The 23902-nt window shown below is 30.0% G+C and overlaps 3 protein-coding genes across 8 annotated transcripts; 2 read left to right on the top strand and 1 right to left on the bottom strand.

Annotated features, from left to right (window-relative positions):
• The first annotated feature begins 3616 nt into the window (after window positions 1–3616).
• LOC113852316 (oxysterol-binding protein-related protein 4C-like) lies at window positions 3617–6762 on the top strand. Its single transcript, XM_027482547.1, has 7 exons — window positions 3617–3679; window positions 3834–3974; window positions 4550–4795; window positions 5256–5352; window positions 5520–5811; window positions 5963–6065; window positions 6511–6762. The coding sequence occupies exons 1-7, from the start codon at window positions 3617–3619 to the stop codon at window positions 6760–6762; spliced, it is 1194 nt and encodes a 397-aa protein (XP_027338348.1).
• A 1806-nt stretch (window positions 6763–8568) lies between these two features.
• On the bottom strand, window positions 8569–9734 carry LOC113853272. Its single transcript, XM_027483823.1, has one exon. It carries the CDS (start codon window positions 9500–9502, stop codon window positions 8954–8956), a length of 549 nt encoding a protein of 182 aa, XP_027339624.1. The 5' UTR covers window positions 9503–9734; the 3' UTR covers window positions 8569–8953.
• A 4228-nt stretch (window positions 9735–13962) lies between these two features.
• Window positions 13963–21559, top strand: LOC113871157 (pentatricopeptide repeat-containing protein At5g57250, mitochondrial). 6 transcript variants are annotated; one of them, XM_027508051.1, is made up of 5 exons: window positions 13969–17380; window positions 18498–18581; window positions 20058–20127; window positions 20646–20796; window positions 20957–21559. In XM_027508051.1, exon 1 carries the CDS (start codon window positions 14064–14066, stop codon window positions 17286–17288), a length of 3225 nt encoding a protein of 1074 aa, XP_027363852.1. In that variant the 5' UTR covers window positions 13969–14063; the 3' UTR covers window positions 17289–17380; window positions 18498–18581; window positions 20058–20127; window positions 20646–20796; window positions 20957–21559. The 6 variants fall into 6 exon arrangements, with proteins under 6 accessions (XP_027363863.1, XP_027363852.1, XP_027363835.1 ...); XM_027508034.1 differs by lacking the exon at window positions 20058–20127 and having other exon boundaries at window positions 20957–21482; XM_027508062.1 differs by lacking the exons at window positions 20646–20796; window positions 20957–21559 and having other exon boundaries at window positions 13963–17380; window positions 19619–20080.
• Window positions 21560–23902: the final 2343 nt, after the last annotated feature.

Genomic DNA, 23902 nt, shown 5'->3' with positions numbered 1-23902 from the left:
GTTACTTTGGTGGCCCAATAATTGGCCCATTAGTTGGATCCACAATGTTTATGATTAAGTTAGATTATTATGTATTCACAGCAGAAATTTTTGTAAACAGTGTAACAATTTTCCTACTCGAGAAATGTTGACTGCTACCACTAATTTGGAAGATTAAAGAGAGTAAGAACAGAATCAAAGCTTGGATAATGGATATATATCCTGTTAAGAATAACAGGTCGGGATCAAACAAAACAGCATGTTTATATTTTTTTCCTTTAAATTTTTTATCATTTGAACATTAAATAATTAATATTATATGTGATATCATTTGAACATACAAAAATATAAATTAAAAAGGATAATAATCGTTGCTCCAGAAAAGTTATGCTGAACTAAAATTTTTAAGGAGGTTATATTATTTAATCTCATCTTTAAGTGATGATATAACTAATTTAAATATTATTATGTGTTAATTTTATATTATAAATTATTTTTTAGATAAAATTAAGTCACCGACACACTTTGAAGAATCTCTCAGCATGTATTATCAAACTCTGTTTTCTGACCCCAAAGTAAACTCTATTGTCTCCCCCAAAGTGAAGAGACTAGGAGAAATCTACATTGATGCTATGTATACTTTGGGGTATATTAATTAAATTTTACTGAACATTGACATATGCAGCATTTTTCTTTAATTTAATAGTGTTTATAAAATATAATTTCGAGGTTTTGTGACATTTTATTTAGACTACAGATATTAGATATGATTGTATAGATAAAAATATTTTGATAGAAACAATAAAAATACTCAATTTATCATTAGATAAAATAACCATAGGTAAAATTATGGATGGATAAATAAGGGGTGTACATTTATTCGAGTTGGGTGAACGTTACAAAAGATTGAGTGCCCAGCAATCAATCAGGCCAATTTTTACTCATCAAATACTTTATTAAGTATGTTGCCGATTGATATTAATATTTACATTTTTTAATATTAATATTTAATTTAAATGCATTAAGAGTGCAAAAAAATGACAGTTATTCAATCATAAATTATTAAATTTAAAAAATTATTAATTTATGTGAGATAACTAATATAAAAATTATATGTCCAACATATTCTATTATAATTAATTAATTAATTAATTTGTACTGTGTGTATTTTATTTCAGAATATATATATATATATATATATAATTTAATAACTAAAGAATAAAATTTTATATTTTTATAAATAGTTATATATATAATAAAATTATTTTAAATCATATTTTTAAAATTTATTTTAAATTTATTTTATAATTATAAATTTAAGAGATAAAATACTTAAAATGTACTCTATCTTTAAAAGAAATAAGATAACTTTTAAAAATATAAAAACAGATATTTATAAAAATTTAATATAATGTGATAAAGAAAAATTATGCAATAGTTTTAATTTCTCAATTTTAAAACAGAATTAATAAATACGTAGATATAAAATGAGATTATTAAAACAAAAAATAAAATAATGTAATTCATTCTTTTTGTTAATTTTAATCTTAATATATACAGGTGAAGAGAATAGTTTCACTTATACTTTCCTTCACAAAGTTAATTATAGTACACAAACTTTTATACTAAAAATATATATCAAATTTAATTAATATTTTTTAAAAATATAATTAAGTATTTAAGAAAATGACATTTATTTCTACCCAATGTAATTAATGTTAATTAAAAAAAGAGACAAACTTACCTGTCCGATGTCTCCTATGTAAATAGAGATGGGAAAGGGTAGATTAAGAAATGAACAAAAGCAAGCATCACTGTGATATGCAATATATATATATCCAGAACCTTGTGTTAAGTGGCAAAGGGCAAAGAACTCTTCTTCCACATCTATATTCACAATTCTGATCAAAGCACCACACAGATTCATATATAGATTCATCCCTCACTCACTTTTCAGATATGCTAAGTAACTTCTCTCATTCTCCTTATCTCACCAGTTGACTCACTTTTCAGATATGGTAAGCAACTTCTCTCCTTCTCTTTATCTCTGTCTCATAGTGCGTTATATCTTGCTCAGAACAAAGAAGAAGAGAAATTAAAGGTGTATTTTGATAATATTTATGTTTTGCTGCACAACACACACATTGATGCTTGTTTTTGTATTCTGATAATATACAAAAATATTATGTATATTTTCTTATACTATGTAATATTATATAAATTTAAAAATTGGTTTGTTTATTTGTTTTCTCTTTTATGTATTTAATGCAAAGTAAATAATACAATAGTAATATTTATTTATGTTTGATTATTTTCCTTATTATTGTTTATCTAACTAAGCTTAGCTTCCCTAATGAGTTCAGGGAATTTGAATAAATCATTGTATTTTTTTTCATATGAAGCTTAATTGATAAGTAATGGTCATCTCCATTCATCAACGAAAATAACAAATATTATAAAAAATTAATTTTTTTTCATAATATATCATTTTCTAATTTAAGTATCAAATCACTTACCTCTCTTATACAGGAGATGATTATGAATTTACTTAGATTTAATTAAAAATATTAAAATGACTAAAATATAATAAGTTATTATATATTTTTTGACTTGCTACCTAAATTAACTCCACTTAACTAAAATGAATTGATTTAAATTGACTAATAAATTAGCCTAATTTTTTCTAAAAATAAAATTTTTATGATCTACAAAATTTAACATTTATCAAATTGAATTAAGAAGTTATATTAATACACACATAAAAAAATTTATTTGTATTCAAATTATAAATTAGGAAAAAATTCCATTTTTTCTGTATAAATAAATTTTATTTTTATTATTTATGTTCTTTCATTTCAAAGGCAATGGGCTAGTCGTGTCCTAGTGTCTTTCGTGTACATCTGTTTCTTAATGGAAATCTTAAAGTACATCACAACAGTAAATATGAGAGGGCAAGAAAAATCATAAACGCAATACATCTTAGTCCTTATGAGTTAAGATTTCTTTCTTTTTCCTCTTTATGTATAGTTAAAAAAATAATTTTATTAATTTTAGGTTAAATTTAAATATATAAAAAAAATATTTTATTAAAAAGAAAATATTTATCACATTTGAGATTATATATAATAAATAATTTTTTACTATTATTATTTTTAATTCAATTTAAAGACTGAATTTAATAAAACTATTAAAAATATTTCATATATTTATAATTTAATATTAAATTATTTTTATTTAATATAAATTAATAATATATTATGAATATGTCAAAATAATAATGATATAATTTGTGTTAATATTTTATTTTTATTAACGCCCTTTTGTTGTGAGTAAATAATTGTAACTTTTAATTATTTTTCACTAATAAATGAAATTTTCTTTTTTATATATGAAATATACATGTTATTTAATTCATTTTTTAACACACTTTTAATTAGTAGTTAAAATTTATTAAAATTATATGAATTATATATTTCTTTAAATTTAATATTTTTTTTATATTTTTATACTTTTAAATAAATTTTAACAAATAATAAAAAAGTGTAAAGGGAGTTGTACATACTAACTGCAGGATGAAGCATTAACGGGATTAATATAATAAAGTATCTGACGTATAGGTTGGGATTTATGATAATGGATGAATGAATTAGTGGCACCTAATCCTTTACCAAATCCACTACATCATATTCAAACATGTGAAGTAATTAAAGATAATTTTTTATTAAAAAATACAATAATATTCTTCTTTTTATAATTTTTAAAAAAGTCAAATATAATTTTGAATAAAAATTTATTATCTTTAATTTCTTGAAAAAACCCATTTATTTAACATACTTTTCGATGTCAAAGTGCAGGAGACAAGTATTGTGCTGACAAAGCCATTCTCATTTGGAAATGAATCAGATTCTGAAGATTATAATGCCACTAACCTGTTGAAGCGCACATTAAGTCTACTTAAGAATGTACGGCCAGGATCTGATCTCTCTCGCTTCGAGGCAAGTTCAATTTCACAACCAAATATCATGAATGGTTTTTTAAATTTGTAACTGAGAATATATACTAAAAAATTAATAAATAATAAATTTGTATTAAAAATCATATTATTAATATATGAAATTTCATAACATTTTTAAATTTATAATAAAAATTTAATATATACAAATTTTTATTGCATATACTTAGATACATATTAAAATAACTGAACAAAAAAATCTATTTAAATTAAGTTTATTCTGTTAATTTCTCTTTTTTAAAGGTTTTCATAAAGGAAATACTCAATTAATTAGTTATGTAGTGTGATGCATTACGAAAGTTATAATTTTTTAATTGGAAAATTCATTTAAACTGACATTTCTATTATATTTTTATTAATTATTTGATAAAATTTTAGATTGAAAAACTTAATGTAAAAAAATTAAATACAAGCAATTAAAATTAAAAAGAATAAAATCATCCCTATGTAAGTATACTTGCTCCTTAAGAGGATAAACACCAATTAGAGATAATCTTACCATTACATTCATTTTATGTACCAAAACATTAACATTCTCTTGTCCCATCCTAAGTGCAGCTGCCTCCTCTATTCAACTTCCCAAAGTCACAACTTCAGTGCTATGGTGAATCTATATATTCCACAGCTTCAGACTTGCTAAGCAGATGCAACAATGGTCATAGTCCACTTGAAAGACTCATATCTGTTGTTGCATGGAGCATATCTACCACACGCCCTGCAATTTTTGGAGTTGCTCCCTACAATCCCATTCTTGGAGAGACCCATCATGTTTCCAAAGGAAATCTTAATGTCCTAGCAGAGCAGGCACGTGCTTTTATCTTCTGTCACATGCTCGTTTTGGTCACAAAAATTATTACATATGATCATTTCAATATGTTATCACAATCTTTCAGACTCTCATGTTTTGACATATTTACTCTTTTTGTAAGGCACTATTCAAAAAAGTTTTGGTGGTTTTTATTATGAGGCATCATACAATTTTTATAAATTATTTTTTCTTATTTATCCTTAATAAATAAAGTTAGCAGGAAAAAAAAAATTAAAATCAACAAAAGAAGCAAAATTTCAAAATTAAAACATTGATGGTGAGGTTAAGTTCAATTATATGAAATAAGGGTAAAGTTATTTTTAAAAAAATTCAAGAAAAGCACTAACTCAAACTACTTTTATTAGTTTGTGTAATTTAATTAAAAATGTCCTATGAAAAAAAAAATGAGTATCATGAATAGCTATTTTTGTGATAATTGTATTCTATGTTTTGTAGGTTTCACACCACCCTCCTGTATCTGCCCTCCATGCAACTGATGAGAAAGAAAACATAGAAATTATATGGTGCCAGTATCCTGTTCCAAAGTTCAATGGTAAATCTAACATGACATCTGTTGTTCAATGAATTATACTACCTTTGATATGTCTGTATGCAAACATACGGCTAGCGTCAACTTGTTTCCCTTCTTGTTATAGTCCGAATTGCATTGGAACATGTAAATTATGATGTTCTGTCACATTAAAACAACCAAATATGCAGGTACTTCAGTGGAAGCTCAAGTGCATGGCAAACGGAAGCTGAAGCTCCTCAATCATGGAGAGACATATGAAATGAATTCCCCTCACCTTTTGATTAAAATTCTTCCAGTTCCTGGAACTGATTGGGTTGGCAATGTCAATATCAAGTGCATAGAAACTGGCCTTGTGGCGGAGTTATGCTACATGAGTCAATCTTTCCTTCGATTTGGGGGAAGTAGAAGATTGATGAAGGGAAAGATCATTGACTCATCTTCATTGAAGGTTCTCTATGAAGTTAAAGGTCATTGGGATAGGTAGCTCACTTTGAAGTTATATAAGACTGCCTATCTGAAAAGATTCCTTTTTAAGTTGTATATATCAATAAGCAGTGGCCATCTATTGGTCATTTGTTGTGATATTCTGATGATGATATGTGCCTCACTTTGAAGTTATGACATGATGCAGTACTGTAACACTGAAGGATACAAACAATGCAGGAGTAAGAGTGATATACGATGCAAAAGAAATTATTTCAGGACTTCAAGCTCCTACTGTCAAGGATGCAAAGGTAATAAATGATATTTATTTCACCTGCTCGTGTTACACTGTCACTTACACCTACCCACTGCAGTCCGATTAATGAAAGTACCACATCTCTCTATGTTAATTGTGTTTAGTGGCAAATAATGTGGGAGAGTAGAAAAAGGGGAGATGAAAAATAGCAAGAGAAAAATGGATCAGGATTTATATACTTGTATTAAGTAAAGGAGTGCTGTTATTGGCTCTTTATTTTCCATATGCGTATGTTTAAATCTGCTAAGCATATTATAAAAGAAGAGTTTTTATTTTGATTTCTCTTGTTCCAATAAAAATATCAAAATATTAAAAATGAAAAGCTGTTAGGGTAGTCATGATGTTAGCTCAATAACAAAGCATATCTTTAGGCAATATACGTGAGAATGTGCATGTCTTCCTGAGTTTGATCAAAGATTTTCTGGTACATATTTCTTCAGTGTGTGTGGCCAACTGAATCAGCTCTTATTTGGAGTGAGTTGAGCCAAGCCATCATGAGCAAAGACTGGGTAAAAGCAAGAGCAGCAAAGAAAGTTGTGGAGGAAAGACAGAGGGAGCAATTGAGAGAAAGAGAGTCAAAAGGAGAAACATGGATTCCTAAGCATTTTATACTGTCTCAAAGCAAAGAGGGGGTCTGGGACTGTTTACCTATTCAAAAGTGGGTCCCAGCCTCTCCTATTGTTACCTTGTAACCTGTTATTTTGTTTACATTAGCCATTACTACATTAGTACTTTTTTTATAAACTTTGGCGTGTGGGAGTTGTTGTCAAAGTCATCATTTGCTTGGCCAACCTTCCTCAGAACAAGATCAATTAAAGTCTACCAGGTTTTAGACCCTTTATTGGGTAGGGGTTGGAAGACTAGACACAACTTAGGCTACCGGACTCCTGACAAAATATTGAGCTCTATCATTTCCTTTCCCTTCGTTTGGACCACCAAAATATCATAATATCAGTTGTTTAAAAAGTTATAAATTGTGTCCCAATCCACAGGTTTCAAAAAACCAAAAGCATTTACAGATTTCACTAGCTGAAATTTCTCTTGATCTGACTGCTGCATTAATTTTAATTACAAGGAAGATACTTCCAATAACTAGAAGATTGCACGTCCCAAAGATTGTGAAGCAATCCAAGTCTCAGAAATCCCACCTCACTTAATTCTAAATTTCTAATTCAAACAAGATTTTATCAAGAAATCTACAAGCTGAAATATCATGCGCTTAGTATTTGGATCATGCCCAGAGAAATTCATTAAATTAAAGGTGGGACTCAGGTCAATAAATCTCAATCAATAATAGAAAGTAAGTCAAAGAATGTAATGTTAGCATTTCCTAGAGAAAAAAATGTGCCTCACTTATAGAAACCTAAAATAATTCCTTGGAAAAGAGGACCTCCTTGGCAATAGGAACCATGGAACGAACCGGGTAAGCCTGTGCCCCGTTTCTCAATTCTCTTCAGAATCATGGGCCGCACATTCCTTAGGTCCACTTTCGTGCCGTACAACCGCACAACATCGTGCCACAGCATCTTTCTCAGCGACCACATCCAATCTGTAATAAAAAACCAAAACAAAAACTGACACAGGCATTTCATCGAACATTTAGATGTCATTTCAAGGTCCCAGTTTCAAGGATGCAAAAGTAATAAATGATATATATATATTCCATTTGCTTGTTTTACAATTTCACTTGTATTCCGAGTAATGTACCACATCACTTTGGTGTTAACTTTTTGCGTTTGATGGGGGAAAAATGGGAGATGGGAGATGAAAATACCAAGAGAAAAATGTATCTAGATTTTTGCATTTGCATTATTCAATGCATTGCTATTATTTATCTATTCATTTTCCATACTTTACATATCTATAGGCAATATATGTGTGAATTCCTTAGTTTGGTTTTATCTAAGATTTTCTTGTGCATTTCATCAGAGTGGTGGTCAACTCTTATTTGGAGTGAGTTGGGCCAGGTCATCCTGAGCAAAGACTAGAAAAAAGCAAGAGAAGCAATGAAAGTTGTGGAAGAAAGACAGAGGGAGCTCTTGAGAGAAAAAGTCAAAAGGGGAAACATGGATTCCTAAACCTCTTATTCTGTCTCAAAGCAAAGGAGTGGCCTGGCACTGTTTACCTATTCAAAAGCGTATCCCAGCGTGTAATTTGTTATATTATTTATATTAGCCACTACTACATTATTAGTACTATTTTATAAACTTTAGCATGAGGTAGTTGTTGTCGAAGTCACCATTAGCTTGACCAACCTTCTCAGAACAATTAGACACTATATTGGGTAAGGGTTGGTTCTTAGAAGGAAGAAATTAGTCCAAGGCTAAACACAACTTTGGCTACCAGACTCTTAATATTTAGTTTAATCCTTTCCTTTCCCTTCATTTGGACTAACAAAATTTCATATCAGTTGTTTAAAAAGTTATAAATTGTGTGTGTCGCCCAATCCATAGGTTTCAAATTTTACCAAAAGAATTTACAAATTTCACTAGCTGAAATTTCTCTTGATCTAACTGCTGCATTAACTTTAATTACAAGGCACATACTTCCAATAACTAGAAGATTGCACGGAGCAAAGATTGTGAGGCAATCTAAATCACTGATATCCCACCTCACTCAATTCTAGATTTCTAATCCAAACAAGATTTTATCCAGAAATCTGCAAACTGAAATATAAATATCAAGTGCTTAATCATTTGGATCATGCCTTGAGGAGGAACATTCTTAAGTACAATATAGGAGAATTATACACAACAAATTTTCAAAAACAGTTGTCTCAAAATTCCAAATTTTTTGGCACCTTCTAATTAGACAAAAGAATTCATCATGAAACCACCCGACATGGCATCTACCTTTCTAGTTTTACCCAAGGTCTTGCAAACATCAATAAATTTCTTGCAAATCTGATTCACTTCTTCTATTGAATGATTTCTCTCTGATAGTGTCCAAGATAGGTTTCCATGGCTGCATTCTACACGGGCTGCGTCCGCCATATGGCATACCGATTTGCTCCACCATGCCAAGTCTGCCAGGACTGCTGGAAGGTGAACTATAAACACTGCTCATCCCAAGTTGACTTAACAAAGGATTAGCTTTCTGTGAGGACCTTTTGTCTTCACATTTGCTAGTTTTGGCTATTGTAGTGAGCCTTTTTGCAAGGGAAGCCAAGTCCACAGGAGAAACATCAGCTTGCAATATTGAGTATGGTAGCATGAAGTACACAATTCCAGGTTGGAGTTGGGTATCTCCATTCAATGGTTTTGAGCAAGAGGAAAGAAGCTGAACTGACGTGCAAACAAAGTGCTTCGAGGTGTTGCCTGTGACTTCGCTCACTGAAATTGGTTCCACAAAATCCTCTACATAACCACTAAGATGAACCAAACGTACATTGTTGAATGTGGAGGATGGTTTAGAAGAAAAGCACCCTCCCATCTCTTCTTCTTTCTTGGTAAATGATGCAGAACGAAAGAACAATACAAGGGTAGTAGTTATGTATGCCTATATTAACTATATACTATAGACAATTGGGGTTTGATTATTGATGCGTAAATGGATAAGTTTCTGGTTATTTTAAGCTTCGGCAGCCTTTTGGAAATGAAATGGATGGTTATTGGTTACCTAAGAAGTGATTTTTCTGACTATTTCTTTGTGTATATCTCCTTGCTTATTCAACTTCCAGGACACACAAGGGTGGCTATTTAATAGAAGTGCAATTTGTAAACTCTAAGCTGAAGCTGTGGCCAATTGATAATAAGGCATTTATATATGTTAGTTTGAGTGAGAAAATGTGCAATACTGCAATGACCAAGTTCAAGTAAAATAAAAAAAGACCGGATTCCATTATTTTCAATTCAAACACCTTAATTTCTAACCCAACCGTATCAAATGGGAAATTGACCAAGTGGACCTTGTCCTTTTCCTCTACTAAGATGATGAAACTTGTACCGTTGAAGCAGTCAAAATAAAACCAAATTACTAATTTTAACCACACATGAAGTAAATTCAATTATTACAAGACTATATAGCATTGGCTTTTGATTTTATTTTTGGATGAAATTGAAAGTCTCTGGGCCGTGAGGTTAGGGTCAGAAGCTTTACCGATTTAGTATATGATAGGACCATATGACTATGATGAAAATATTCATCAAACAGCAGAAAATGGACTTAGAACACGATAGTCTTGACTGAAGTATAAGAAACGCAAAGTTTCTACCATCACTTCTTGGTGGATGAGTCTGACCCTTCTCGTTTTTATGCTATTTATCTTGCAGATGCAATGCTATTTATTTAATTAATAAATAAATAATGAGAATTTTTTATTAAAAATTATTAAGAATACATTAAAAATTATGTTGGGTGTGTATTAATAATATCCATAATAAAAAAAAATCTATTTTTCCTTCTTTAAAAGCATTGGTTGGCATATTTGTTTATTTTGTTTCTAAGTTGATGCTTACACAGTGTGTGGTAGGTAATATTATTTTGAATGCATTTATCTTAGAGTAAGATGTACGCGTCCATTATTGTGTACTACTTGTCACTATTACAGGTGTAAACATCTCTTGAAAAAAAATTGCATTTAATTCAAAGCATTGGATAACTTACGCGTTTACTTTTATTTGATATTATACATCATACAGACAAGGAATGTGCTGTATAAAAGACCAAAGTGATGCCAATAATATGCATGCTTGTGTGTGTAAAATTCATTGTATATTAATATTTGATGTTATATTTATTAATACAATATGCAATCAATTTAATAAAAAAGCATTATATTAAATGTTAACTATACTATTATATTTAGTAGAAAAATGACATTCATATTATAAATTTTATTAAAAATTTATTATTATAAAAAAACAATTATTGCGAACTCAATATCTAAAAGTATATAAAAAAATATGTACTAAAAAAAATTATTATTTTTATTATTATGAAACATAAATTTAGTTTTAAACATATTTTAAATAACAAAATTGAAATCCACATTAATGCTTTTTTAATCTAACAATTAGTTTTAAAATAAAACTATCCAATAAAATGATTAAACAAGCATAATAGTTAGTATATTTACTAAATATAGTATATAGATAACTTAGAAAAAGGCTATATTGAATGTTAACAATACTAAACGTTGTATTCATTAATTGTAATATATTAATTATGTTAATGACTTTTCATATTATTAATAATTTTTATAAAAAGTTTTCATTAAACATAAATTTAGTTTAGTTTAAAATTATCTATGCAGTGCACAAGAAATTCACTTGTTATTAGTTTAGTGCCTAAAAGTATATACTAAAATATCTACGAAAAATATTACTATTTTTCCATTATTATTTATAATAAATTTAGTTTACACTATATTTCAACATAAGAAAATTTAAATGCACATTAATAATTGTTAATATATATATATATATATATATATATATATATATATATATAAATAATGAAGGAAGATCTGGACTTAAATTTTTAAAAGAGCCATTAGACATTGACTACTAAAATTTATATTATTTGTATATAATTTTATCAAAATTTTAAAATAATATATTAACAATAATATATATATATAATACAAATAATTCACTTAAAGTGAAATAATTGCTTAAGAATATTTATATATAAAAATATAAGTAACAAAAAAATTGAGAGCCTCAATTAATGTTGATGCCGTGTTTTTTATTATATTTTTCTCTATTCACCATTTCAATTATTACAATGTGTTTCTTATTTTCTGTTTTGTGTCTTTTCGGCACATTTGTGGTTTTGTCTGGTCAACTTTTTTGACAACTTCAACCTTTTTAATTTGGTAGCAATAAATTGCCTTACGAACTACCAAAACGAAATAATCACTTCACCTGTTCAACCGAGAAGAATGTTAATAACATGTTTTTACTATACTTTTATTTATTAATTATATTTTATTAAAAATTATAAAAATATAAAAAGTATTAAATTATGAATAAAAAAGTGAAACTCATAATTTTTAATAAATTTTAATTAAAAACATGTTAAAATAAATTCTCCTAAGTATTTTACTAGTTATATGATCTGTATGTGGGATTATTCAGCTACACTCGAGGGAGCTTCCGTTTTTAAAAAAAAATTAGAATTTTTAATCTGATTAATTATTTTAGAATTATTTGAAACTTAATTAATATGGTTCAAGGATATTGTAATTAATTTTACTTGAATCGAAGATCATGAATAAGAGAGAAATAATGAAAATTTTAACGCATATCTGTATAATAATTTATACTCATTTGACAATGATGATGATCCAATGCGTGTTAATGGCTAATGATAGTAGTATGAATATTGGAAAAAGGTTATCACGTTTAATATACAATGTTAACATATTATATGTAATGGAGCTATCATATGTAAGAACTTTGATTTTTTAAACATGTTGCAATAAACTGCTTTTAATTTAATATATTATATGATAAATTAATAGACAGTGACCATTTTAGTCACTGCAATTTAAAATATATTATGTATTAAAGATATGGACACACGATAAAGAAATTGATAAATAATAATATTGATCAAATTTTTTTTCCACATTTTGAGATCAACCGTAAGGATTCTTCACACCAATGACAAATATAGTTAAAATATAAGTTATTGGATAGTCATCTGCATCACTTGCAATTAATTATATAAAATTAGGTATAATTGACTCTATTATAAATTGATTTTTCCTTTATATGTAAGTCACAAGAAAGTATAAACATTAATGGGAGTTAATTTTGACTTAGAAAATATAAATGAACCGATAGATGACTTAGAAAATTTTACAAAATAAATCAAATAAAAATGCAATTCATCATTTTGATAATTAGTTACATATTCAATAGTTTTTGCTTTAATAATTATATAATTTTTTAAAATTAATTAATTAAATATATGATTCATCATCTTCGATCTCTGACAAATGTGATAATAATAGCGGTGGATAATCATGAGAGTAGTAACAATAATTATAATTATACTAGTTGTGGTTATGGTAATTAATTATAATGATCAATAAAAAATAATGAAAATGAGTTACAAATGATAACGATGATTAAGATAATAATAATAATAATAGTCGGTGGTGATTATTATAATAATATCAATAACGGAGTTAATAAAAATAAAAAAATACAATAATGTTTACACTACATAATACTAGTTACAAAAACAATAACAATGATTGTAGTAACAATTAATGAAAATAATAAGAAGAAATATGTTAGTTAATAATAATAATAATAATAATGATAAAAGATAAAATAATAGGCAATTGAAGTGAGGGAAAAAATAATAATAATAATAATTATTATTTATGTAATTATAATGTTAACAATATTTAAGGATAATAATTGTGGTAACATAAATAGCAAGGATGGTAACAATGATATTAGTTGATAGCGATATTTCAGCAATAGTTATGATAATTTTAATTCAATAGTAATGATGATAACGTTGATATAATTAGTGGTTGATAGTGATAGTAAAAATTAAAAAATAATAATAATACATGATCAAAATAATTGAATAATAATAATAATAATAATAATAACTAGTATAGTGAATTGTGGAAGTAATTACGTCAACAATTATTATTATAGAAAGGTGGTTGATAATTGATGATGGTACTAAAAAAATATTTTATTCTAAAATTAACATTTGAAAATTAAAAGAAAATTGCAATCTTCCAAAGTCCAAACAGGGCCTAAAGTTTATATATTTTTGGTCAACTGGACCCAAAGTTTTATTTGGGTGGTCAATCACGGAGTTTGGGCTAGATGAAGACTATTGGACCCAGTGAAACATTGGGCTACCCAATTGAAGAGAGGGAGCATCTCTCTTCCCACGCTCCCTGTTCCGACTCAAATGAAAACCATACAGCAACAGCACCAGCAGCAAAACAGTAACATGAGCATATGTTCTCGGAACAACTTTGTTTGTGAAATCCAAGTGTTGTCTTTTCCTTTCTATGTCGTTCCACCAAAGACCCTTCTCCTCACAAGCCCTCTCTCTCCAAACCTTACTCAAACGTGGCTTCACCCCCACTCTAAAACCCATCAATCGCTTCATCCTCTTCCTCTTCAACCTTCACAAGTTCGACCTAATCATCCATTTGTTCTCTCAGTTCAACACCAACAATGTCCCAGTCAACCACCAAACACGTTCAATTCTCACGTGGGCACTCCTCAAATCTCACAGATTCGAGGAAGCAGAACAATTCATGAACACCCACATGCATATCACTCACTCTTTCATGTGGGACTCTCTTATCCAAGGTTTCTGTGTGAAGCATCAAGACCCCGAAAGGGCACTCTCAGTTTTGCAAAGTTGCATAAGGGACCATGGTGTGTTACCCTCTTCCTTCACTTTCTGTTCCATTGTTCACAAATTGAGCTCGAAGGGTCTCATGGGTAAGGCCATTGAGGTGTTGGAGTTGATGGCTGAGGATGGTGTTAAGTACCCTTTTGATGATTTTGTGTGTAGTTCTGTAATTTCTGGGTTCTGTAGGATTGGAAAACCGGAACTTGCTTTGGGGTTCTTCCAGAATGCTACTGGTTCTGGCTTGTTGAGGCCCAATGTGGTGACTTGCACGGCTCTTGTGGGTGCTCTTTGTAAATTGGGAAGGGTTGATGAAGTGTGTGATTTGGTTCAATGGATGGAGAAGGAAGGGTTGGGTTTGGATGTTGTTTTGTATAGTGCTTGGGCTTACGGGTATGTTGAAGGGAAGGATTTGGTGGAGGTTTTTAGGAGGATGAGAGAAATGGTGGAGAAGGGTTTTGATCATGATGTTGTGAGTTATACCATACTCGTAGATGGGTTTTCCAAGTTTGGTGATGTGGAAAAGTCGTTTACTTTCTTGGCCAAGATGATAAAAGGAGGATGCAGACCCAATAAGGTTACATTTAGTGCAATCATGTCTGCGTTTTGTAAGAAGGGTAAGGTAGAGGAAGCATTTACTGTTTTTAAGAGCATGAAAGACTTGGGAATTGAACTAGATGAATTTGTGTTTGTGATTTTGATTGATGGGTTTGGAAGGAGAGGAGATTTTGATAATGTGTTTTGTCTGTTTGATGAAATGGAGAAGAGTGGGATTAGTCCTAGTGTTGTTACATTCAATGCTGTTATAAATGGTTTATCCAAGTATGGAAGGACATCCGAGGCAGACGAATTTTCAAAAGATGTTTCTGCAGATGTGATTACGTACAGCACGTTGTTGCATGGGTATACTGAAGAAGAGAACATTACGGGGATTTTGCAAACTAAGAGGCGACTAGAAGAAGCAGGAATAGCTATGGATGTTGTGATGTGTAATGTACTGATCAAAGCACTGTTTATGATTGGGGCTTTTGAAGACGTTTATGCACTTTACAAAGGAATGCTGGAAATGAATCTGGTTCCGAATTCTGTGACTTACTGCACAATGATTGATGGGTATTGCAAGGTAGGTAGAATTGACAAGGCACTTGAGGTATTTGATCAATTTAGGAAGACATCAATTTCTTCAGATGCATGCTACAATAGTATTATTAATGGCCTTTGCAAAATGGGTATGGAAGAAATGGCCATTGAGGCATTGCGTGAACTCTCTCATAAAGGTCTTGAGTTGGATATAGGCACATATAGGATGTTAATGAACACAATATTTAAAGAAAACAATACAAAAGAGGCTTTAGATTTGGTTTACAGAATGGAAGGTCTGGGGCCAGACATATATGATGCTGTATGTAATGATTCCATCTTTTTATTATGTCAAAGAGGATTAGTTGATGATGCAAATCAATTGTGTATGATGATGAAAAGGAAAGGCTTATGTGTCACAACCAAGTCTTATTATTTGATTTCAAGAGGGCATCTTTGTAGTGGGAATAGGGAGCAAATTTTGCCCCTTTTGAATAGTTTTCTGAAAGAACATGGTCTAGTTGAACCAATGGTACAAAAGATACTTGCATGCTACCTCTGTCTGAAAGATGTCAACAGCACCCTTCGATTTCTTGGGAAAACAGTGGATAACTCTTCAGCAGTCACTTTTCCTGTCTCCATTCTCAAGATTCTTGTAAAGGAGGGTAGAGCTCTAGATGCATTTAAACTTGTCATGGAGAGTCAAGATAATTTACCAGTAATGTATGTTGACTATGCCATTGTGATTGATGGCTTGTGCAAGGAAGGATATATCAATAAAGCATTGGATCTTTGTGCCTCTGTTGAAAACAAAGGAATGAATTTGAATATAGTCATATATAATTCAATAATAAATGGGTTGTGCCACGAGGGACGTCTTATTGAAGCATTTCGGCTATTTGATTCATTAGAGAAACTTAATTTGATACCATCTGAAATAACTTATGCTACATTAATTTATGCTCTATGTAGGGAGGGATTTTTGCTAGATGCAGAACATGTTTTCAGGAAAATGATCCTGAAAGGCTTTCAACCAAAAATACAAGTTTACAATTCAATACTTAATGGTATTTGTAAGTTTGGTCAATTAGAGAAGGCATTTGAGTTTCTAAATGATATGGAGATGAATAATATTGAGCCTGACAACCTGACTGTTAGTGCTGTAATTAATTGCTATTGCCAGAAGGGTGAGATGGAAGGAGCCCTTGAATACTATAATAAGTTCAAGAGGAAGGACATATCACCGGATTTTTTGGGGTTCTTGTATTTGATAAGAGGTCTATGTGCCAAGGGAAGAATGGAAGAAACCAGGAGTGTTATGATAGAAATGCTCCAGTCCAAGGATGTGACCGAGATAATTAACTTAGTCAATAAGGAGGTTGAAACTGAGTCGATAAGTGATTTTATGGCCGCTTTGTGCAAGGAAGGAAGGATTCAAGAAGCTGTTACGGTTCTCAATGAAATTGCATGTATACTTTTTCCTGTTCAAAGGTTGTCCACTTATAATCAAGCATTCCATAAACAGCAGAAGATTTATGAATGGAACGATTTTGGTTCAAAATCTTCAAGCATTCTACCTTCCTCTTGCAAGAGCAGTTTGAGTTTTGGATCTTGTGATGAGAAAGATGTAAGGAATCTTTCAACAGTTAATGGTAGTTGTATGACAAGATCCCAGCTGCCTGCCTTTGACTTCTATTATTCTAGAATTGCTGCACTTTGTGCCAAAGGGGAGTTGCAGAAAGCCAATCAATCAGCAAAAGAAATGCTTTCTGACCTGATGGAGTCTATAAACTGAACATATGGGATAAAAAGGAAAAGGAATTCTCTTAATGCAATACTTCTCTCCCTGCAATGCCAGTGAAGAGTGCACATGGATGATAACTGCAGGTAAAAATCTTTCATATAATTAAGTTTCTAAAGTGCCTATACAATATACATAATACATGTGTACAATCATTTACCATCCGGTTGGTACTCAAACTTAGTGTAATGAAACTAGTCAAATTAGAATGGAGCTTTACAAATATTACCTGAATGATTAATGTCACTTTTTATATATGTAAATTCATGACTTCTTTGTTAGACAATTTCAGCATGCCTTACATAACTATATTCTTTTCAATTGCATTATTTTATCAGATCTATTGCCCTCCACATTACTTAATTTATTTTGTGTAACTGCTTATGTCTGATCTCCTGTGTGCTTTTCCTCTTTGCCTTTCAATTTTTTTGGGTTAATGGTGTGTCTGTGTGTTCCCACTCCCCAATTTTTATTAGATATCAGGGTTATCTGTCTCATTGTCTGAAGGCTTGGGTTTGTACCAGCAGTAGCTGTAATGGAACTTGATCTAATTTTATAAATAGGGGTATTAGACTATGGTATTGTAACACAATACGTTGCTACTGCCTCCCAGAAGCTGTGCTCTTTTCCTCCTTCCCTAACCCTAAATCTTAAGGCATATCAAAGGTGTCCATGCTTCTGTTAAATTAGTTTATGGAACTCAACGTATATGCCCTCTTCTCGGTCTGACTTGTTGCCCTAATCAGCAATCTGAAAAGGACAGGCATCTAAAATGAGTAGAAATAATGATAAATTGTTATTTTGAAACTTATCATAGAATTTTGTTTCAAGCATGAGACACTGAAAATTTATTCTGGGTATTGGGAAAGATATTGCAACTGCTTGGTCTTTTGTGTGTCTTTACATTGATGTTTCCATTTATTTCTTAGAATTTGTGCCATGGCATTTAGCCAGAAGTCACAAAACCAAATCATCTCTCTTATAAGTCAATGTCATATTTAAAGACTGATGAGAACTATGACATCCATGGTGGAGAATTCAAGTTATTGATAGAAAGATATAGCAGCAACAATAGGAACAGAATCATCTTAAATGCTGGACCTGAATCAAAAAGGCAATTATAGAATTTGTTTATTAAAGCAGCTAAATCTTCCATGTGACAATTTAGACTATCATTCCTAAACTATATTCTCTTATCTGCAGCTTCACACATAAAGTGATTTGCTAGGAACTTGTTGGAGTTGGACTCAGCACTGAACCTTTATAGGATCTGCTATTGAATAAATGGTAAATATACATAAACCTTTGTCTCATTTAATTTGGGTTTGTTGCTTAAATTATAATACAGCATTGATTCTTGGAAAGCACATCTTGAAGATACAACTGAAACTTTAATATTTTTATTTATTTATTCCTTTTTAAATACAAGGGTGGTTTCCCTTTCAATTAACTATACAATGATTTTATTTTTATATTTTTTCTGTTTATTAAACTAAATAAAGATTTTACTTACACTTAGGTGATGAAATTTGTTTCATACTCTATTTCTTTTCTGTTTCCAATTATATGTGGTTTTCATCATCTGTAATTAGGCCACATAGGTTCCGGTACGTGCTGGCTAAAAGAGTACTTCTATGCAAAAAAAAAAAATTTCGTTTGACTCTAAATGAGCAGACTGAAACACTTTTCTTTAAACTATTTGTGTGAACTAATTCTTCAGGCAGAAGACACCTGCCTTTTGTGGTAAATCAGTAAATGTTATTATTTTAGAGTCATGATTTATTTTCTGTCTAACAGTTATTTATTGGGCATCTTTTGTTTGAATGATAGACGATATGAACTCAAGAATTGCAACATCCCCCTATCTTCAAATCAAATGACATAAAATAGGCTTTATTAAACATAAAAGAAATAAAATTTTGAGTTAAGAAAGGTGGCATAGGAAACAAATATACCAGGAAAAATTAAAGAAGAAACATGTATACATCACCCAGACCTTTTTTTTTTCCTTTTCATAAACTCAAAAATTACATATCTATATTTTTTGTTTATAAATTTTGAATTTTGGAATAAAAAGTCTAATCTGCATTTTGATGAGGGGAATTGACCCTTGAACTGATTTTTTCTGAAAGCTTTTGAAATCCTAAAATTTAAGGAATTAGTGGATTGCCCGTTTCTCCATCAAATCTGATTATGCTGTTGTTTCCAATGCCTACTGAATTGATAAGTGTTATTCTACTCTTCATTAGCTTGAAAATTTTGGTTGTGATTATACTTGCTAGCTGTACTTAGTGATTTGTAGTCATTTCATGTGTTGATTTTAGGTAGCCGATCTCACTTGGTGATAAGACTTAGTTGTTTCTGGCGTGGAGGAAATGAATCTTTGGTCAAGATTACATATAGTCATGTTTCGGTTTACCGTGAAAATTGATTTGTTTGGGACTTTTACATAATTCTGAGAATTTTGGACATTTGTAGATCTTGGTTATTGTTTCATTATGATCATTTTCAATTGATTGACAAGTTAGCTGGTAGGGTCTCCAATCCAGTCATTGGATCAAGCAAACCACCTATGTTACATATTTATTCTAGGAGGCGTAGGATTTAAAATAAAATCTGCCATGTGGCAGTTATGTATTCAGAATATAATGTGTAATTATAGGCATCGGCATCAATGCATTAAGAATATAATGTGTGTGGATGAGTTAGAGGAGTAGGCAATAATGTATTTGAAATCTAACATGTAATTTGTGTGTATGACAGTTATGGTAATATTTTATTTTCTGGGACAGGGACAGTTCTCTATGAATTTCTGAAACTCTGGGACAGCAAGGTAAATTGCTATATTTCTGTGTGTGATTGAATATAATTTTTACCAATTTATCAATTAATTTTATAATTAGCTTAATATCATGTTATAAATGAAACAAAAATGGCTTTCTTTCTTCTTATGACATCTGATGAAAACAATTTATCTTGACTTTTATTTTTTTTAAAAAGTGGGCAAGCTAGACCCATGAGCCTATATGGAGCAACTAATAAAGAAATGTGTTTTGAAGCAACAATTGAACAATGGTTTTGTCTGTCGTGATGAGAAACTATTTGACAAATGATTTAGACTCAAAGACAGGTTATTTTTTTACCATGAAATTAATAAGTGGAAATATTTTGTTCCCGTTCCCCCTTAAACATTATATAGACCAAGCGCACATGTATTAAAATGTAAGGACATTGCAAGAATGCTATTGAATCATGTATTTTGTAGAACATTACTCTACGTTTTGTAACATTTTTGCCATCTGTGGTTGATTCTTCCAATGTTATAATTTATTGCCCATGGTATACATGTAGTATGGCTGCTATCATAACACTCAACACAAGAGCTTTCATAGTGTTGAGTTTTCAGACAAAAGGTAATGGTAGAAAGCAATGAATTGCATGCTAGTTGCAGCTTTAGGCGTGAGTTGACCAAGTCTTTCTCCCCTATTTATGGTGATTAAATGTAAGTATTTTTTTTTTCCTATTCATGGTATTATAAGCAGATTAAGTCGGATTTTTTTGTTCCTTAGTGCATTTCCATCTTTCTTTCCGTCTTTAAGATGGAGGATATTTGATTTTTGAAACATTAAATTTTTACTTTCATCTCTCTTTGGCCTTTATAGATCACGAGAAAGAAGTCGGAGTAGCAGAAGTGAGAATGTTGAAATGGACGTGTGGTCACGTTGAAAAAAATGATACGAAATGATTGTTTACGAGAAAATACTGGTGTGACACTTATCATTGAGAATATGAAAAAAATCAGTTAAAAGGTGATTTTGACGTATGCAAAAAAGGTCACTAGAGATACAGCAGTAAAGAGAAGGGATCACATGGATTTTATGGCTGCAAAATGGAGTAGAGGAAGACCTAATATAACTTTGGAGCACATTATTAAAAAAGATCTTATGGTGAATGATATCTTCCGAATTTTCCTTTTTGATCAAGTCTAATAACATTGTGGGTTATATGGTTGACATTACACAGGGATAATATTTTTGTTAGTTGATAAGATTGAGAAATTACCACCTAGAAGTATCTCTCAGCTAGCTAGCTACATGTAATTGAAAACTGCATATGCCATTAACTTGTGACAAAGATGGCTGGGTCACCAAAAAAAATTGGAGTTAAAGGCATTGAAAACTGCTTGTCTACAAAAATGATTTGCTCTCAACCCTTATGTCACAGAAAATAAGAGTGTAAAATGGGTGAAAAGAAGCTTTTTGTTGCTATTGAAAGTGAATTTTAGGTAAGAATAATTATGATGTTTTGATAAATACTTCAATTTTACTTGTCAGTCCAATCACCTATTTTCACTTTTATCTAAGTATTAATTTATTCACGTATCATATTCATTTTGATATTTAATTTTTTACTGCATTATTTAGAATTCCATTTGAAGAGGATCCCGACCCTTGAAATGTTTTTTTTTTTTTAAACATAAAAGATAAAAGATATTAAATGGATGGTTAAGATTGCCACTGGTGAAGTGGAATTTTTACTGTAGATACTTGTCCTTGGCTAGATATCTTTTATTGAGTAAAACACTATTCTTTTTTGTTTATAAAAGATTTGAAATTGAGTCACATCAGTCTTTTAAAAAATGAAAATCACAATTTTTCTCTCTTTATTTGTCTTTGGTCAATGTATTTTGTTGGGCTAATAATATAAAAGAAAAATGGTGACAACACATTTTTAAATACAGTTTTTGCAATTGGCTAAATTTTTAAGAAGTTGGAGTATTTATTTAATAAATTAATCATTATTCAAAAATTAGTTTAACTTTTTTTAAAAATAATTAATCATAAGTAGAGTTAAGAAGAGTGTGTTATTTCATTCGATAACTATTAGAAATCTAGCTATATCTTTGTTTATAATATCCAAAATAGCAATCCTACTATATTTTCAATTCCAGCTTGACTAAATGATCCACCAATGAATTTCAAACTTCCATGTAGAGTAATTTATGCTCATTGTCAACTAGGTTGTGGATTATAATATTTACTTTTTAAGACTTCATAATTTTTTTAATTTTATTTAATAATAATAATTATAATATTTACTTAAAAATATAAATTTTATTAAATTTAAAAATATATAATATATTATTAATTATATTTTTAAAAATAATTTAATGATACATGTACAATGTACACTGCACAAGAAAAATTACTAGGAATTATACATAATAAAAAATGCCTAAAATTAACTATTTTCTAAATGATCCAAATAAAAAAAAAAAAACTTAATTACCTTCTATTGTTTTCTTGAAGACATGGATAACATTGTATAACTAAATATTCGTTTGTGCTTTTCCTATTAAGACTCTGAATTGCTAAATCTTTCCAAAATTTTAGTGCTGACACATTTCATATTTCTTGGATTGTTTGATTTAGGAGCTTATAAATGGTCCAATTGACCGAATTAGACACACTTTATTTATATTTAATTTTTAAGTTTTTTGTTTTTTCTTTTCTATTTATTTATTTTTATTTCATTCATAATCCAATCACACCCTAGATTATTAGTACGAAAACCACTCTCCGGTTAGAACTAGAATGAATTTTCTAGAATGAGCGCGTCGAAAGTGCACCCTTCTCGTCTTTCTTCTCTTCTACCACTTTATTTTGGGGGTTATCAATCTTCGTATTGGTCAATTGCTGATTCACTCCGCTACAGGGAGAGAGAGAGAGAGAGAGAGTGAAGAAGATAATTATATAACAACTTGTGTTTACTGTTTAGTCATGCTCTGATCGACAAGTACACAGCGCAAGAACTTCAAACATCCTTCAAAAATCCAGGTTTCGGATTCACCACTCCACTAATTTCACCGCTTTAAATTTAAATTTAGTATTTCAGTCTTTTGGCTAAATTTTAAAATGTTGAGTAAGGTTTTTAGTTTTTCTTATTTCATGAATTTTTATTTAATTTAATTTTTTAAACAAGTTCTCATTTTGGTTTTTTGCTTTTTCATTTAATTCTTTTACTGATGTACCAACCTTCTTGTCTTATATAATTCGTTTTCTCCAATGTCTGAGCTTGCATCTTGTTTTCTTCCTTTTCTATGGTCCTTGTTTGCCATATACAGTGGCATCTGATTTTCCCCCTTTTTCTTTTCGTTCTTTGTTCTTTCGGAGTTGTGCTGTCCCTTCCTATTTGTGCCAATCCCAATTTGTTTATTAGCAAGCTATTTTACTGCTATCTATTAACTGAACTATAATTCATTAAATTAAAGTGCAGCTAGTGTTTTTCAAGCTTTGTGCATTGGGCGCATTAACTTACAATGTCAAATAATTGGATTGGGTGAATATTTCGTTCACTTAAAACTTTAGTCTTTATGAATATGATTAAATTCATTTTTTTAAAATTATTAGCTCTAGTCTTCATTAACTTTTTAAAATAACTAAAGAATGAATATTATTATTAAGTATAAACAAAATCCTGTTTTATTAAATTTTATCCATTTCGCCCTACTACTCCAAATATGTATGCTAAAAGGAGGGATTATAAGGTATACAGAATTAATATTTTTTACTCTCCTCGTGAAATATTAAAATTGTCTCATACAATAC

This window comes from Abrus precatorius, unplaced genomic scaffold, assembly GCF_003935025.1.
Source record: "Abrus precatorius isolate BTA unplaced genomic scaffold, Abrus_2018 Scaffold10, whole genome shotgun sequence".
In the NCBI taxonomy this organism is placed as follows: Eukaryota; Viridiplantae; Streptophyta; class Magnoliopsida; order Fabales; family Fabaceae; genus Abrus; species Abrus precatorius.
This window is presented reverse-complemented; position numbering and strand designations above follow the sequence as displayed.

Excerpts from the sequence above, each read along its gene's own strand:
- LOC113852316 (XM_027482547.1), top strand. The coding sequence starts at position 3,617 with ATGAATGAATTAGTGGCACCTAATCCTTTACCAAATCCACTACATCAT. Across the intron at positions 3,975-4,549 it reads CTGATCTCTCTCGCTTCGAG|CTGCCTCCTCTATTCAACTT; the intron begins GCAAGTTCAATT and ends TCCTAAGTGCAG. Across the intron at positions 5,812-5,962 it reads GTTAAAGGTCATTGGGATAG|TACTGTAACACTGAAGGATA; the intron begins GTAGCTCACTTT and ends GACATGATGCAG.
- LOC113871157 (XM_027508051.1), top strand. The coding sequence starts at position 14,064 with ATGTCGTTCCACCAAAGACCCTTCTCCTCACAAGCCCTCTCTCTCCAA.
- LOC113853272 (XM_027483823.1), bottom strand. The coding sequence starts at position 9,502 with ATGGGAGGGTGCTTTTCTTCTAAACCATCCTCCACATTCAACAATGTA.